This window comes from Sturnira hondurensis, unplaced genomic scaffold (assembly GCF_014824575.4).
Source record: "Sturnira hondurensis isolate 20B ecotype Veracruz unplaced genomic scaffold, ASM1482457v3 Scaffold0004257, whole genome shotgun sequence".
Classification (NCBI taxonomy): Eukaryota; Metazoa; Chordata; class Mammalia; order Chiroptera; family Phyllostomidae; genus Sturnira; species Sturnira hondurensis.
In genome coordinates this window covers 4,057,288-4,074,685 of record NW_028076888.1, presented here as the reverse complement: position 1 = coordinate 4,074,685, position 17,398 = coordinate 4,057,288, and the positions used below count along the sequence as shown (strand labels likewise).

Sequence of the window (17,398 nt, the reverse complement as noted above, 5' to 3'; positions counted from 1 at the left end):
CTGATGTGTACATTCTATTTAATTTGGGGGGCATTTTATGTTTTGTGTTTTTTAAATTTTATTGAAGTTACTGGAGTGACACTGGTTAATGAAGTTATGTAGGTCTCTCCCTGACCCGTGTGGCATAGTTGGTTGGGCCTCGCCCCACAGCCCACTGTTCATCAACAGCAATGATTTAACAGTGTCTCATGCATACATTAGAATCCATTGCAGCAATACAAATGAGTGAAGTACAGCTGCATGCAACAACCTAATGGATCTCGAAAACTTGATGTTGAGTGTAAAACACCACATATAGCAACATGCACACTGATGATTTTTTAAAAGATTTTATTTGTTTATTTTTAGAGAGAGGGGAAGGGAGGGAGAAAGAGAGGGAGAGAAACATCAATGTGTGGTTGTCTCTCATGCACCCCTACCAGGGGCCTGGCCTGCAACTCAGGCTTGTGCCTTGACTGGGAATCGAACTAGCAACCCTTTGGTTCACAGGCTGGCACTCAGTCCGCTGAGCCATACCAGCCAGGGCACAGACTGATGATTTCATTTATATAAAATGCACAGTGGGAAAAACTGATTTGTGGTCATAGAAGTCAGAACAGTGGTGACTCAAAGGAAGAGGGAATAGTGACCGGGAATCCGCAGGTAGGGAGGGGGGCTTCCAAGATGGGGTAGTAATCTGTTTTCCGGTCTGGATGGTTCCATGGGTGTGTTCACGTTGGGAAATTCCCTGACCTGTACATCTGATTAGTGCACTTCCCGTGAGTGTGGTGTACGAGCAGGTCAGTCAGAAAGTAAACTGGGACAAATACACAGATACGAAATATCAGGAAGAATTATGCTGTGAAGTTAATAGTGTTTATTTCTATGTGTGATGTATTACTTTGGGTGACGTGTGTATTTTTTCTCATATTTTGCTTTTATAATTATGTAGAAAAATGCTTGCTTATAAATTTCAGAACCTCGGCTCTTATGGGAAAGGTGGCATGACTCGTGGGACCCAGGTAGAGGTCATCCTGTTGGCTGAACTGGGGCATTTCCTTTCTTCCCTAACTAGGCCCTAAAAAGCACCCTGGGCTTTCCGCTGATCCGTTTTGAAGATGCTGTGATTAATCTGGACCCATTCACTCGGGTGCATCCCTATGAGACCAAGGAGTTCATCATCAACGATGTCCTCAAGCATTTCCAGGAGGTGAGCTCTGGGGGCCCACCTAGTGGCTGGGGAGTTGGCGGGATGTTTCGGGGAGCGAAAGCAGAATGTTTGTTTTCGTTGTTGGGGGATCCAGTTACTAAGACACTACTGTGGAGAACCCAGTGAGACCTTCCGGCTCTGATTGTTGAATTACGGGCCAGGTCACAGCCCGTGAAGCCTGCACACATTGGGAAAATCCCAAAGCAGTGCATTTGACTTAGGGGCCGTTAATCTTGTCCCTCAGAACTAGTCTCAGGGGCTTCCACGAGATTAGTCACAACTCTTAAGGGTTTAACCAATGCTTTAATGATAACAAAGTTCTGTGAACTCTTTATTTACTGGGCACGGGCCCCCTTTCGACAACCCCACGAATGTTGTGAGAGCTCGTGAGATCCTGCCCTCGAGTTGAACTTAAAAAAGTTTTTAGTTGAGTTGGATGTTTTCCATTTTATATGTATTATCCAGGCTGCAAAGACCAAAATACAAAGCCAAGGCATACTCCTGCATGAATAGATAGGTCACGATCACGTCAAATTTATTTAGCTTTCAAAGTTAAAATATATTCTATGCTTGCCTCCTTTTTCCCCTCCTCCCTCCCATTTTCCTGTTTCCCTTTCGTGTTTCGTTCCTGGTTGTTCCTAATTGGTGGTCGTTCTGAACTGTAAGGAGAGTGACAGAGCAGGTGTCACTAGACCCCGGAACCTGGTGGTGGGGGACACAGAAGGTGGAGGGTTCCTTCATGGGTCTGAACGTGCGCTGTCCCCTCGCAGATGGTGAGGGGCCCCGGACCTTCCCTCCTGCCTCCCTTTCCCTGGCACACGCTCTCTGCTGCTGATTAGTTCCTTCTCTGTGGGAACGATGGAAGGGGAGTATTGCGGATATATTGATGTCAGTATATGTAAAGGACCATTCCTGTTTCATACCTTTTTTATCCTTCTTTGAAGAATATTTGTAAGGAAACTATAAGTATTGGAGGCAGCCTCTGGGGAGTGAGCGTTTGGGAGAAGTGTAGCTGGAGCTCGTGGAAGGGCAGGGGCTGCTGGGTGAGAATGAGAAGTGGTTATCGGTGCCGAGGGGTGGGGGACCGGGCTGGTCTCTGGCCTTTGAGCCCAGGCCACTGCCTGCAGCTCTTACCAGCACTGCTCTTCTTGTTTCCTTCCGTGTGACAGGAGCTCCTCAGCCAGGCAGCTCGGATCCTGGGGTCGGTGGACTTTCTCGGCAATCCCATGGGGCTTTTGAATGATGTTTCCGAAGGGGTTACTGGACTGATAAAGTACGGAAATGTCGGGGGCCTTATTCGAAATGTTACACATGGAGTATCCAACTCTGCAGCCAAGGTAAGGAAACGGTGAAACTCCATTATCGTAAACCCCGTGATTTCTGCGATAGCTGATAGACTGTGAGGGGTTACAAGGCTGTGGCCTTGCCTTGCTTCGTTGCCCACTTACACTGCCCTCCCTCGCCTCCAATAACCCGGCCCTGCCACTGAATGCTCCCTGAGGGGTCTCCTCTTCCTTCCCAATGCCACCACTGCCTCCCGCCAGGCCTCTCTCTCTCTTCTCTGGGCCGCTGCTGCAGCCTCCTGGCCCTGGGGCTTCCCTGTGCCTCCCTCAGTCCCACCAGAATGAACTCGCTCTCTGAAACACGGAGTTGGATTGCGCTGCTGGCCAGTCCGGAATCGCCCAGTTACTCCTCACAGCTTACATGATGAAGTCCGAAGTGAAACACAGCCTCCTAGAAAGACGCAGCCCTTTAAGTCATCCGAGTCCAGCGGCAGAAGGACAGCGGTACAAGTCTCCTGTGTCCTGCTTTCTAGGTGGCTTTTTCTTCGTGGCCTCTTGTTCAGTGGAGGTTTGCTATTGCACAATTGGTTTTTTGGCAGGAACGGATTGTGCGTGTGAAGCTGGAAGAGGTACAGGTAGTTGGCGAGGTGGGGGCTGCTATTTGAGCACGTGCGAAAGGCCTCCGGAGGTCTCTGCTCCCCCCTCCTTCCTGTCAGGTCAACAAACTTGCAGCGATTGACCTTTTCACGAGGGAGCGGGTGTGGACAGTGCCTGAGCTCACGAAGGTTGCAGAGCGTCTGTTGCGCAATCCTAGGTGCGCTGCTTGCTGCCTGGGCCACTGGGGTGTGGGCACGGCTTCACCGCAGGGAGACTCTGCTGGTGTCGTGTAGTTTATCCTGAAGAGCAGGTAAGAAGGTGGAGTTGATGGCATTTCTGTTCCGCGTGGCCTTCGGGGCAATAACGTGCAGGGCTGGGAATTTGTTTCTGTTTTCCAAGCTGTTTTCTAGAGCCCATAGTTCTTAGTCCGATCAGTTTGTTCAATGCTGTGGTTACAGTAAACCAAACCAAAAGGGTACAGTTTGACTTGCGGTTCAAAGCAGGCAACCCTCTGACTTTGAGAGGAAGGCGAGAGATCTGTAAAATAATGGTTTGAAACCGGCTGGGGTTCACAGTCCCAATGAGCACGCGCCCTCCGACCTTGAGCCACTCCTCAGTGCCCTTGGAGCTTAGTCCCAACTGCAGTGCAGACCTCCTCAGTCGAGGCACAGGTTCCCCGCTGAACCTGAGTTGTAACTGCCCAGGTTAAAGGTTTCATTTAATTTCATTAAATTCTAATTAGCATAAGCAAGTCTCCTTTGTTGTATAATTTCTTTCTTTTTGTCACCTTGAGCTTTGCTCTAATTTGAAAAATATATGCTTTTGTGGTTTACTGGGAGGCCTTTCTCAGCCTGGACTAGACATGCACCTGCTTTACCAGCTTTCTGTGAGAATAAAATGAGATATGGTGTCATGGAAACTTTGAAGAATACAGATGGAACAGGAGAAAAGGGTCTTCACTTTGACTCTTACATTTGCAGTGGAAAGCATTCGGGCTGTAGCCACCGGGAAACAGTTGGGACCTTGGAATAGAGGAGATGTATTATAGTCAGTAGGGCAGGGGGTCTCAGGCACAGAGAGTGGGAGAGTCAGACCCGCCTGGGCCGCTCTGGCCGGGAGGAGCCCCCGTAGGTAACCTTCCGGAGGAGGATGAAGAAGTTGGAAACTCACCTGCGGCCTCTCCCCAGGTGAACCCTTGTGGGGTTTCTCCAGGGTCTCCCTACGGCATGCTGAGGAGGGGGGTTGGCACTTCATTCTCTCTCATTTTTGGAAGTCTCACTTGTTTTCTGGTTCCTGCTTCCCCTGCAAAACTTTTTGAAGCTTAAGGGTCAGTCTAAGAATCTAACTTAAGCAGAAAGAAAGGTCAGAATACTCCTTCTGACTTTCACTCCCAGATGTGTACGAGGGCCCGGGTGACAATGATCCTACATTTACTGGAGTTCAAGTTTTATGGTGTTGGATTTGCATAGAGGCGTTGCTTTCCAGGACTCGCGGCCTCTGGAGTGGGAAGCCTGCTCCCAGGTGGTTGGGTCTTTCTTCACATAGTTCTCTTGCCTTGTAGTGAGCTCATCAGGATCGCCACCCTGCCTCCTACGCAGAGGAATTGCTGTGCAATTTATTTTTGATGCCAAGACCCCTGGATGTGTTATAAAAATTAGTCCATATCTCTCTAGGAAAAGGAAACAGACTAAAAATTACCGCGTCACACTGGAGCTGACAGCTCCGACAGCCGGGTCTGCCAGCCCCATGCCCACTCCAGTCCTCGGTGATCTGCCCGGATGTAGTCTGGCCGAAGAGCTCCGTTGTTTTGTAGTTTTGTGGCTTGAAACCAGACCTTTATGTTGCTTTGGGGGAATATTTTGGGTTTTTTTCTGTGTACACAAGAGGAGTTTAGGGAAGTGCAAATGGCCACCAGAATTAACTGCTGGCCTGTGGGAAGTGTCCTTTAAAGGGGACCTGGGTCCTTGTGATTCAGGAATGGGGCCAGAGAAGATGCATTGCTCCTTGCAGCCCAGCCAGCCGCCCCGCTGGGCCGCACGGGCCAGAGGGCTCTGACCCTGCTCCCCAGGCGTTGCGTGGAGTGGAGCAGCTCCTTAAACCTCTCAAAATTAGTTACAGTTTCTTCTGGAGCAAGGACCTACATTTTTAAACTGGATTCTTAGGTTCATGCCTCCCAAAAGATGATGTCATTCTTGTATTGAGACATAGGCTTGTGTATTGAGGGCCGCTGAGGGCTGATGGGCTACTTGAGTTCTCGCCCCACTCCTCGCTTTAAGTAATCCTTTTCTCTGTTAATCTCGAGGGGTTTTTCTTAACCTGTGAAAAGATGATGGTCGTTTCCCTTGCCCCACCGACCCAAGGAGCAAAGGAGATAAAGCGTATGAGCGCCCAGTGAGATGCCAAGAGGGAATCCATTCTGTCGCATGAGAAGGCGGTGGGCCTGCAGGTCTTACTGCCCTCGGACAGATGCTGTGAGTTATCCACAGCAAAGTTCTGATTTCGGGTCCGTCACATCTGCTTCTGGGCTTCCTCATTACCTTTGACCTGTTATTTAATGTATTTAATGTTAGCCTCGAGGAAATAGAGCTAGGAAATAACCTTTTCTCTTTATTTCTCTTACCCTTTTCCGTTCCTTGCCCACGCCCAGAAATCAGGTTATGGATTCCAGCTCTGAGGTGATGCAGGGACTGGCTTCCCTGCCAGGGCCTCTGCTCCCTGACTCCCTTGCCTGGATCTTGGCAAAATGACTCTGACCTTTGAATAGAACCTCAAAGATCGGACCCCAACTGTAAGGCCCTGGCAAGACCCCCACTCCTGGAGCCCCTCGTAGACTCTGACCCACTTAGCAAAGGCACTGCTTGCCAAACCCTGACACCACATCGGAGGGGCAGTGTCCACGATGCAGGGACCTTCTGGTCGGGTGTCATGTGGCCACCTGCAAGACCCTCTAACCCAGTGACCGTCACTGGTCCGCCGCAAGAATCTTTAAAGCATGCAGAACCTTGCTGTCCAGCCTGGGGCTCCAACCTCTTTTCCCAAGAGTGTCCAGTGAAAAAAAGGACATTCGCACAGCAATGGCCGTCTGGTGCAAATCTAGTGTGAACAAATCAGACACACACCTGTTACTGTTGTTGGTTGGCGACATACCCGGTGTGGGACTCACTGCAGTTTTAGTAGTTAGTCTCCGTATGCCCGCAGGTGAAAGAGGTTGAAAATCGCTGCTCTGATGTCTTTCAAAGCCAGAGGACCGAGGAGACGCCCACTGAACAAATTCCCTCTCTTCTGTAGACTCCAGTTGCCCCTCTGTCTGTAATTATTGTATAATATTTTCTTATACTTGCAGGAAAATTACATAGTTATTCTAAAAAAAAAAGTAAGTTCCTTTCAAACTAGGAAATCCTCAGAGGGTAACAGTGGAGCAAAGGCTCCCATTCTCTTCTCTGCCCCTGTGGAAACTCCGTGTTTGCCTGATCCAGCTGTCGCCTGGACCCCCTGGGGGAAGGGAGCCAGCAGCATGCCTAACTTCCTCCAACGAAGGAGAGAAGCACGTTTGATCATCACGGGACCTCCGCTCCGTCTGTCCTGCTTCCCATTTTCTCTCTGTGTCACTTTCAAGGCCTGATAGGATGCTTTTGATCCGGGCACTGTTTTGATCCTCACTATGTCTTGACTCTGTGCCTATGAACGCTCATATTTTAATGATGTTCCCGGTTTTTACCTGAGATGACTTTCATCAAAGTCTGTTGCTGTTCTTGGAACTTAGGATTCACAGGTCATTATTCACTACATGTTCATTTTACCGATAACTCTGGCACAAATATAAAAGATTAATCACTGCTAACCTCCCTCCCAAAGCTGACAATTTGATGTCACTTTGTTAGCTGGTAAGGGCCTGCTAGCGCATCATCGGCAGCACAGACCAGACGCCCAAGGACTGGTGGTGGCTGTGGTCAGTCTGACGTTAGGTCGGTCCTGACCAGTCCTACTCCTTTACAGGCAGGTGGGTTCTTAACGGGAACCGTACTGAGTGCGAGCATTTGTGCAGTGTTATTTGACCATCACAACTGCCTGGCCCATGGGTAGGTAGGCAGTGTTGCCCCATTGTATAAATGAGCAAACTGAGGCCAGAGAGGTCAGCTGACTTGCTCCAGGTCAGCCAGGCAACTGCTGACCCAAGACCTGACACTCCACTCTGTACTAGTGTCTTGATTCTTAGCTTTATTCACACTTTTTATATACCTGTTGCTGTTTGATTTGTCCTAGACAAGTCTCTCTCTATTAAAAAAATAAAAATGAAAAAAAACAAAAAGCAAACAACCAAAAAGCCCTGCCTGGGCTCAGAATGAACTTGGATAGCTTTTAGGACGACTGGCGATAGATACGAGCAAGTTAAATTTAAAAGAGAAATGGAGCCCTGGCTGGTGTAGCTCAGTGGATTGAGCGCGGGCCTGCGAACCAGAGGATCACGGTTCGATTCTCAGTCAGGGCACATGCCTGGGTTGCAGGCCAGTTCCTTGCAGGCCAACTCCCAGCAGGGGACGCACAAAAGGCAACCATACATTAATGTTTCTCTTCCTCTCTCCTTCCCCTCTAAAGATAAATAAATAAAATCTTTAAAAAATAAATAAATAAATAAATAAATAAATAAAAGAGAAATGGGGAGGGAGAGATTGAGAGTGTAGGTAGTTCGGTGGAAAATGCAGCCAGGACTTTAGATAATACTTTGTTCCGTTTCCTTCGTCCCTGTCTGGGGTACAGCGTGCGGAGGAACTGCTTCCCTTACGCCGTTTCTCTGAGTTCGGGGAAACCAGATCGGAGGCCTAGTAGTGATCTGTGGAAATCGGTGGAAATCGGCTTCCCCACAACGTGGAGATTCCCAGCCAGCCCCTGGCATTAGCCAGCCTCCTGCCATATACACTGCGACCTTGTTGAGAGCAGAGGGTCCATCTGCCTTTTGTTTAAGAAACAGCATTTGTTTGTGTTTGCTCTGTAGGCAGCGTGTTTATAGTCTCAGACGAGACTAAAAGCTCCGTTTAGTCAAGGCAGCAGTTTCGTCTCTGCACAAAAGAATGTCCCGAGTGCCTGGCTGCATGGATTCTGAAGGGGGAAAGGCAGTTTATGACTTGTATCTGCTTTTGTCATTATGTACGGCTGCTCCATTTTATAGTGGAGCTGATTATCCCCATAATAGCTTTTCCATGTACCTATGAGCAAGTAATAGGTGAGTGCCTTCTGATACGCACTGGGGTTTTTAGTGTATTTAAGTTGGCAGAAAACTTCATGTGAAATGAAATTCACTTCAGACAGTAATCTACCCCTTAGAGAATGTGGAGTTTTTTATTTTCAAAAAGACTTTGATCCTAAATAAGTCACCCAAGGGGTTTCTTTTTCTGGCCAAGAGGAGGTGCCTTCAAGTTGCTGTATCTAGAGAAATGACTCAAATTCTTGGCAACAGAATTTTTGTTTTATTTTCCTCTGATAACCTTGAATACTAAAGTGATTCCTTTCGTCTGAGCTCTTTTTGGTTAGAGGCAAATTTTAGATGCTGAATGACCCATCAGTGACCCATCCCAGCTTGGTCAAATCTCAAATATCCGTGGGAAGTGGAAGTGTGGTGGGCGGGGAAGGGGGGGCAGGGGTTGAGCGATGGCACGAGAACCACAGCAGCGCCCAGAATTCCCAGGCAGCCCCCACCCGCACTGCGCGGCCTTGCTCACGGACGAGCTCCGGGACGGGGTTCTGCTTTCCCGTCTTCCCTCCCTTAGCCGGCAGCTCAGCAGCCGGAAGTCAGGTAGCAGTCAAGACACTGCCGCCAAAGCTCTGTTTCTGAAGCAGAAAGACCGGGAGAGTTTACACCTTTTCACTTCCTAACAGCAGTTCAGTTAAGAATCAGGTCCTTAAGCCCTGGCCAGTGTGGTGTGGCTCAATTGGTTAGAGCATCATCTCCTAGACCCAAGGGTCGCAGGTTCAATTCCCAGTCAGGGCACATACCTAGGTTGCAGGTTATATCCTCAGCCAGGGCACGTATGGGAAGACAACCAATTAATCTCTCTCTCTGTCTCTCTCTCTTCTTCCTTCTCTCCCTCTCTCTCTGAAAGCGATGGGAAAAAAAAAAGAACCAGGTTCTTAAGTTATCTTCTTAGACCGAACATCTCATGTTTCAGAGGAATTCACTTTATATTCCAAAACTGCAGTCTGTGTGGCGGGAAAAAGCACGTCCAGTTGCTAAATTAAAGAGACAGGAAATGTCTGTGTCCCCCAGAGAGCAGTGGTTTTCTGCCCTGGTGTAAACATGGTGAGCAGAGGAAGAGTCTATTCAGCTTCCTTAGTTTGCCGGCCACCCCAGGGCTGTGGCTCCGCATCCCTTTTCTGCAGTTTAACATCATTCACGTCCTTATTTGGCCTTCCTTGAAAAATGGTGACAAGCGTAAGGTGAGATGAATGGTAACCCAGTTTTATGGATGTCTGAAAGGCAGGTCACAGTCTCATTTTTTGGCGGTGAAAGGTCACTCACTCTGTTTGGAAGGTCCTTTCTATTGTTCTTCCTTCCCTGTAATTATTGCTGTAAGTCTCTTTCCATCCTGAAGAAAAGCTAAATCAAAGTGTGTTCTTAGGAGGAGGAGGGGATTCTTTGGCCAGGATCATCCGTAAAAGTCAGAGAGGGATGTGGATAATGCAGCCATCATTTACAGAGTAACAACTGTACGTCAGGTGTGGACTAGGAGCTTTACGTCTGCTCAGTTTCCGCATGTACCCTGTGAGAAAGGAAGTCTTAACTCCCTTTTACAGCTGAGCAAGGTGAGACTCAGAATGGTCCGTGACCTTGACCTAAAGTTTAATAATGAGTGAGTGTTGGAGCTGGAAATTTTAGGTCAGAGTGAATCTGGGAGTTTGCGTACATGTTTCTCCCCCACCCGATGCAGCTTCGCAGGCACGATCCTCCCTAGTGTTTCTTTTTCTTTCCATGAACACCAGTGAGGAAGCCTCCCGTGCCAGTTCTGGGAACGAGGAAACATCCCACTGAGGCACGTGTGGAGGTTGGAGATAAACTCAAAGTTGGGGAAGTCAAGTAAGGAGTGAAGAGGGAGCGGCCGAAAGCAGCCTGTCTGGCCACTTCCTGTTTCCCCAGCCCTCCTGCTCTCTGTCACTTTGGTCTTTTGCTCACAGGTTCACCTGTGTTTGGATGCCCTTCTCCACGTCTGGCCAAGTGGCCCCAATCCAAGGGCCCTGTGAGACTCCTCCCACTCTGAATCCCCAGGGCAGTGGCCACGTTTTTCCCTGGAAAATAACTACCATTTGTGCACACATCTCAAACATCCATTCAACAGTTAGCACTGTCAGTGAGGGACTGGGATCTGTGGCAGGTTTTTTTTGCAGGCTGTCAAGCAGGCAGAGGAGACCAGAAGTAGTTGTAAGTCGCGATGTTACAGAGAAAATGAGTATTACGAGTGGAATCTGCAGAGGATTTCCACTCCGTGAGGTTTTAACGTGCTGTAGGCCAAGGGGGGGACGCTTTATTCTGCTCCTCAAGGGTCAAGCAGCCTTGGGCTGGAACGCACCGTGCAGTTGTCTGTTCGTTCGCATGCATCTCAGAGCAGACATGCGGCTCCCAGCAGGCAGGGATCTTGTCTGACATCATTTTTTTTTTGCCAGTTTCCCCTGTGGCTGAGCATAAATATTTGTGGTCCAGGTTGTGTCCAGGTGGGCCCGCCTTATCCCTAGGCTTTTCACAAGGCATGTATCCAACAGATAGTTCTTAAATGAGTGAAATACCTACTGGATTTTTTAAATTGTCTAACTGGTTTGTGGCTCATGTGAAATAAGCAGGCACTTTGTAAAAGTTCATGCCATTCCTCTCACACATGAGCTGAATGATACATAAAGTCACGCTGCAGGTGTAGCAGCACAGACAGGCAGCTGGCTTTTAGGGTTCTGTTTCTTCTCCGCCCCTTCCCATCTCTCGGGTCTAAGACTGACCTGGATCGGACAAGGGGGGCCCGTGTGCATCAGTGGGTCAGGCCCAGGCTCTGCTTGAGGTAGCGGGAGGCCTTGGGAAACTTTCAGGGGCAAGGGAGGAAAACTCAGACCCTTCTAATCGAATGAATTAAAATAATGCTTATGGGAAATATCTGTTTGCTTTATTAGACGAAGATATTTAAGTAAACATTTCCTGCAAGCTTTTGAATTTCTGTAAGAACACATTGGTTTGGAAGCAGTAACTTTGCATTTTCATTGAACTGAAAATTAAGCAGAAAGTACTTCCAAAATCAGCCTTTGCTTCAGCATTGTGGCCTCTGTAATATTTCAGCGCAGGACGTCCTGGCCCGCAGGTTAGCGCCTCTTTATTGGTAACTTGGAACTTGGCGAGGGTGACTCATGGTCGTTCATTCTAAAGGAAGAGCTACTGACGGCTAGTGCCCTGTGGTTTCATGGGAATGGAACCTGGTAGCGTCTTCCTGTCCTTACTGGATGTTCACCAGGTTACGCATTGAAGAGTGCGAGTGGTACCGTTTTCACCCGACAGAAGAAACTGAGTCACCGCAGATGTGGCTGAGGGTCACCAGGGCGCGCTGGAAGAAGGCAAGGGCCCTGGGCCCTCTTCCAGCCCTGGCTGCCCCTGTAGACCCCATTGATGCTCTAGAAGGTGCCCATTTCCCTCAGGAATTAAAGCACTTGCTGGTCTGGGAGGTATTTGACCTCACAACGCCCCTGCATGGCCAGCAGGGCAGGTGCCATAGTCGCTTCCTATTTGGTGCTGGGAGACTGGGTCACGCAGGTGTAATGGTTTTGCCAAGTCCTGCGGTCCCGGTTGGCACCCAGGCCTCACAGTCAGCTTTTCCTGCCAGACAGCATCTTCCCAAAAGAGGGCCCGGGGGGCTTTCTGATGGGGGCAGGCAGCTGCAAAAGAGTCCCACTCCCAGGAGAGGGTCTCGGTGTCCTGGCGCCCGTGCTAGGCACACAAGGGGTCGATTGTAGACCTCAGCTGGACACACAAACCTCCAGGCACATGACTACTGAGAAACGAAGCACAGGGGCAGAGCCAGACCAGTGTCATCGGCCTGTTTCTGGGGCTGCCACCTGCCTGTTTGGATGCTGTGTCCAGTCACATCAGCCAGGCAGGGGTATGGGATCGCTACAGGACAGCTGACTCAAAGTCAGTCTGCAAGGCAAACTGAGGTGCCTCCATGAATGAGTTACATGGAGAGAGGAAAAAATCTTAGGAAAAGGCAAAGAAGAATTAGCCACTTACTTCTCTTTCAGAGAGAATACACCACTGTGAATGAACGGTGTCTAACTAAAGTCTTATTTAAAAACGAGTTCTGTGAGAAGCCTCATTGCAATATTTCATGTGGCATCTTAACTTGCCAACCTGTTTTTCTGTGGAATCTGTCTTGTGTGTTTGGTGTCTGTGTCCTTATTCCACAGATCTTACTGAATGTGCACTAGACACCACCCTTATTGGACGGCTGGGGATGTGGCCCTGAAATGAACAAAGCCCTTTGTCCTGGTGGTTTTTACGTCCTAGAAAAGGAACATCTTGGAGATAGACAAGGAAGCGCACCGTAGAACCAACCATGACGGGCTGTGGGGAAAGAAAACCAGTCAAGGAGCTATGGGGCAGCTGATGGGAGTCGAGTAAAAGTTTCTGTTATTAAGTGGGCAGGTTTGGGGAAGTCCTCACCCATCTCGTGTTCTTCCTAAGAGAGGTCTCCAACCTAAAACTCTTCCCACCGTTTCCAGCCGAATGTGGCTGAGCCAGCCCTTCCCAGGGCTGGGCCCTCGGCACAGTCTCTGACGCTCTCAGAACGCAGGTCTGGGAGAGAACTGGAGACCAGCTTTCCACCCTCTCATACGACAGGCGGAGAAACCGAGCCCCGGTAAGGTTCTCCCAGCTAATTCGGCTCAGGGCTAGCTGAGAAACTCAGGCCTTCTGGCTACAAATCTGGTGATGTCTCTGAAAGGGGGTCGGCAGCTCTGGGTCCCTGCTTCTTGTCCTTTTGGGAGTGAGGGGGGAGAATGTAGTGGCCATAGTGCTAACTGGTGTACCTTTCTCACTGTTCTGTAGGTTGATTTTATCGGTTTCCAGGAGGCTTCACACAAGACGGGGCTCTTCGAGGACAAGGGACTAAGTGTACTTGTCTTGGTGTTTCCAGCCCCAGCCCTGTGTGTGTTGTGTGGGAAGCCCTGGTGTGCTGGTGGAGCAGCAACGCGTGTGTTGTGTGCCTAGAAAGGGACGTGTGTCCCTCAGCAGGACCTTCGCCACCGAGTCCAGCCAGGCAGGACTGCACCCCACCTGAAAACCACGCACGGTCTGCCCCCCAAATAAGTGGGGAGGTCCTCCGTAATTAGATTGGCGGGCAGTGGTGGCAGGGGCTGTAGATCGAATTTGGATAGACACAGAGTATGGTCGATGCCGAAATTAATGCAGCTGTTGGTTAAATTGAATTTTTAAGATTTCTCCTAATGTTTATATGATTACCTGCGTGTTATTAATTGTGATTATTGTCACAGGTTTCCTTCCAAAGTCTGTGTGAGCTAAGAGAGAAAAAAAAACAAAAGGGGCCCTTCAGTGTTGATTTTAGGGAAGAAGTGGCCGTGCGCCCTCCCACTCAGTGAATGCGGCAGCTGTGGGTGCGTTCAGTTGCTTGAAAGAACTTACCCCTTCCTCGGTCACCCCTTCCTCATGGTTGTCCCCTTTGAGAGGGGGCGAGCTAGCCAAGAGAGCCTGGGGTTCAGGCTGTCACTGTCCTCACTAGAGTGGATGTCTAAAACCCGTGCTTTCTGCCTTTTGACGTTCGTTCCGCCCACGTGAACAAAGCACCGGGCCAAATGGTGACTGAGTGCTGACCCTTCTCCAGGTCAGATGAAGTCGCCCTCTCGCCCGCCCCAGATCCTCCTCTGGGTTCAAACTGTCAGTCACCCAGCAGAGCCCCTCCGCTTGCTTGTCAGAGCAAGCTTGCAAAGAGTTAACACTTTTGCTTTTTCGGAAAGTTATCTGTGAAGAGTATTAGTTGTTTAATAAAGCATGCCTGCCCTCCCGATGAACCCGCCAGTGACTCTGCAGCTGGGGTCATTTCAAGTTCACGCGGTGGACTTTTGACTGCCTTCTGTGTCTGTGAAAACAGTCGGCAGCTCCTGCGGGGATCATTCATTCAGGCCTGTAACACAAAACTATTGCCAATGGGCACCTGCTGGGGTGGCTTCCCAGGAGGGCCGGGAGGGAAGATACCAAACTCCTCAGGCGTCTGCGGAGATAAGAGCGGTGGAGGTCCTCGGGGAGCCCTCACCGGGCCTGCACTGGACCCCTCAGCCCAAGGGCTGGTGTCAGAATGGATTAGGCAGCCCAGGTCAGGAGAGGATGTGAGCTGATTAAAGGCCTCTACAAAGAGGGGTAGAGAGAGAAAGAGAGGGAGGAGGAGAGAGGTGTGGAGCACATTCCCCAAATTTCCAGCACGTGTGTTATTCCTCTCCTGTCCCTCAGAACAGAGGAGAACAAATCCGAGAGTCTGGACATTTGGGTATTTCTCATCTTCACCTGTCATTCATTCTGCCTGATGCTGTATATTACTTTAAGCTGCTAGTTTTATGGAATTACATTTATCATCAAAGGTATGTTTTGCTATGTTTTCCCAGGAAACACTCTGTTCTTGAAATACTGTAGGTCAGATGATTGAATATTGCCCTCTTTCCCCACCTGGACACATGTGGGCAATACGTACCTACCTGTGGTGTGTTCAAGGTTGTCCCCTTTTGCTGGGAAAATCCACTTGTCAGCTTTGGAGAGAGGGTACTTCTGGGAAGATGAAGTAAATTATTTTTTTAAAGATTTTATTTATTTATTTTTAAGGAGAGGGAAAAGGAGGGAGAAAGAGAGAAAGAGAAACATGAGTGTGTTGTTGCCTCTCATGTGCCCCCTATTGGGAATCTGGCCTGTAACCCAGGCATTGTGCCCTGACTGGGAATCAAACTGTCAACCCTTTGGTTCATAGGCTGGCACTCAATCCACTGAGCCACACCAGCCAGGGTAGGTAGGGTTAAGTAAATTAATACACAATAATGCTACTGAGTTCTACTTGCTGAGGTGGTGGTGGTGTGGTGTTAAGGTTTGAAATAGCAGCACAAATACTATGTTGAAAATGCTTGCTCTGGCCGGTGTGGCTCAGTGGATTGAGTGCAGGCCTCTGAATCAAAGGGTCACTGATTTGATTCCCAGTCAGGGCACATGCCTGGGTTGAGGCCAGGTCCCTGTTGGGGGCATATGACAGACAACCACACATTGATGTTTCTCTCCCTCTCTCTCTTCCTCTCTCTCTAAAAATAAGTAAAATCTTTTTAAAAATTAAAAAAAATAAAAACAAAACAAGAAAAAGAGAAACTTGTATGATATTGGCATATACCATATTTTTCAAACTATAAGATGCACTTTTTCCACCCCAAATTTGGGAGGAATAATGATTTTTAATGCTACTGTTGAGTTCTGTTTACATTTACATTGGTGAAACATTATGTTATTTATGTTATTAAATTTTACCACATTTTTTGCTTCAAAAAAAATTTTTCCAATTTCCCTCCTCTAAAACCTAGGTGCGTTTTATGGTCCCCAAAATACGGTAATTTATTTGACGGTCATGCCCACTTCAGAAAAATAAGTTGCTTATGTTTGGTTTACCTGCTTCTTTGTTTGTTTAGCCTGAAGACTTCTCACCCCCAGTCCACCAGGTGCTGAGTGGATTTATTTATAGACCCAGGGTACTTTAAAGTCCTGGTGTTTTCTTAATCAGCCTGGTAAGGGATACATTTCTTAAAAGCGGTTTTGTTCACACACAAACTCAAAGCCCTTCCTATATCATTTCTGATACATTTCACGTAAACTTAACTGTGCGCAAAGAAACATTTGAATTAATCTTTTACTACATGGTAACAATCTTAGGAAATTCCAATCAGAAGCCAACAATCTGTTTCCTTCATTCGGGACTGTTGGGTATCTGGCTTTGTGTTCTGATAAGGAGTAACCACATTGTTAATTTTGTATTTCCTTGCCTTTTGTCTCGGGAATCAGTAGTCAGAGCTGACTAGGAGGCTTGTTCACTGCAGTTTGTAAAATGGTTACAGTGGAGCAATTCGGCGGAGCGTGTGGGGCATGTTAGGGTGTTCTTGTTAAATCACCTTTGTCCACGTTCCTCCGTCTCGCTGCACAGAAGCGTGGGGTGGACACCCACTGACAGCACACTGCAGGGCACATGAGCGTGAACTGGGGGCCAAATGGGCGTCTTTGAGAATGCTGCCGGCTGATGTTTGCTGGCTGCTGCCCCACGTGCCAGGTACTCAGAACTCGCACGGATTGACCTGTTGAATCCCCACAGTGACCCTGCGAAGTGCGAGTCCCACTTTATACATAGGATACCAAGGCTCGGAGAAGTCAAGTAGCTTGCTCAAGGCAACAAAGGGAGTGGGGGTGGGAGCCGAGGTTCCCCGAGGCAGAGCCTGTTTGCACCCTTGGACCCACCTGCTGGATCACGCTTGCAGGAATTGACCATGTAAGACTGCATTTTCAAGAGGGTGCAGAGAACCTGAGTCGCATTTAGTCCTTTCCTGCAGTGGGTTCTGCCGTAGCTCTCTTGTAGATGCTCCACGTCCAGGCCAAAGCATGAGACTGAGACCCAGGAAACGCTCTAGCCCTTCCGATACACTTAGTGTTGATTTAGCCTGGTTCCACACAAAAGCCACACGAGAGCTGCCTAAATAGAGACTTGTGTGCAGGAAGTGTAACCTCACTCTCATTTACTGTTTATTGTTGGCGCACAACGAGGTCACGGCAGTATGGGGGCAGCTACGGATGGCAGGCTGTGTGCTGGGTGCAGGGGGGGCAAACTTGAAAACACCAAGGCCTTCCCCCCCAAGCTCCAAGTCTGGCCCTGGAGAAGGCCCTGCAAGCACACGCCTGCAAGAAGGCGTCCCAGGTGCGGGAACAGACGCCTGTGCGGGTTCACCGGGGTGGCCTCCTGACCCAGGGCAAGGAGCATCTGCACAGAGGAAGGGTCTCCTGGGCTGGATCTTGAAGTCCAAAGAGAACGTGGACAGGAAGTGGTGGGGATGGGAGGGCACACGGGCAGCCCGGGTGGAGAGGCTTGGGTGTGGAGCGGCGGACCGGGCTGGAGAGTGGGCCCTGTGCCTCTGGGTCACCTGGCCTGCCGGGGGGAGGCGGCTGGTGGGCCATTGTGCATCCTGAGTGTCCTCTTGTCCCCCAATCAAGTAAAAGTGGGTTTCAAGGGGATGAGAGAGACCTAGTGAAGCTTTTCCTTTTTAACCTAGTACTGTTGTCATGATA

At 49.1% G+C, this 17,398-nt stretch overlaps 1 protein-coding gene across 4 annotated transcripts in view; it reads left to right on the top strand.

Annotated features, from left to right (window-relative positions):
* VPS13D (vacuolar protein sorting 13 homolog D) overlaps positions 1-17,398 on the top strand; it is a 231,268-nt gene that overhangs the window by 150,527 nt on the left and 63,343 nt on the right. For all 4 annotated transcript variants that reach the window (XM_037045200.1, XM_037045199.1, XM_037045198.1 and 1 more), the window contains 2 exons: positions 1,055-1,189; positions 2,359-2,526. In XM_037045200.1, coding sequence (XP_036901095.1) covers positions 1,055-1,189; positions 2,359-2,526 — 303 coding nt within the window. The remainder of the gene's footprint in view (positions 1-1,054; positions 1,190-2,358; positions 2,527-17,398) is intronic.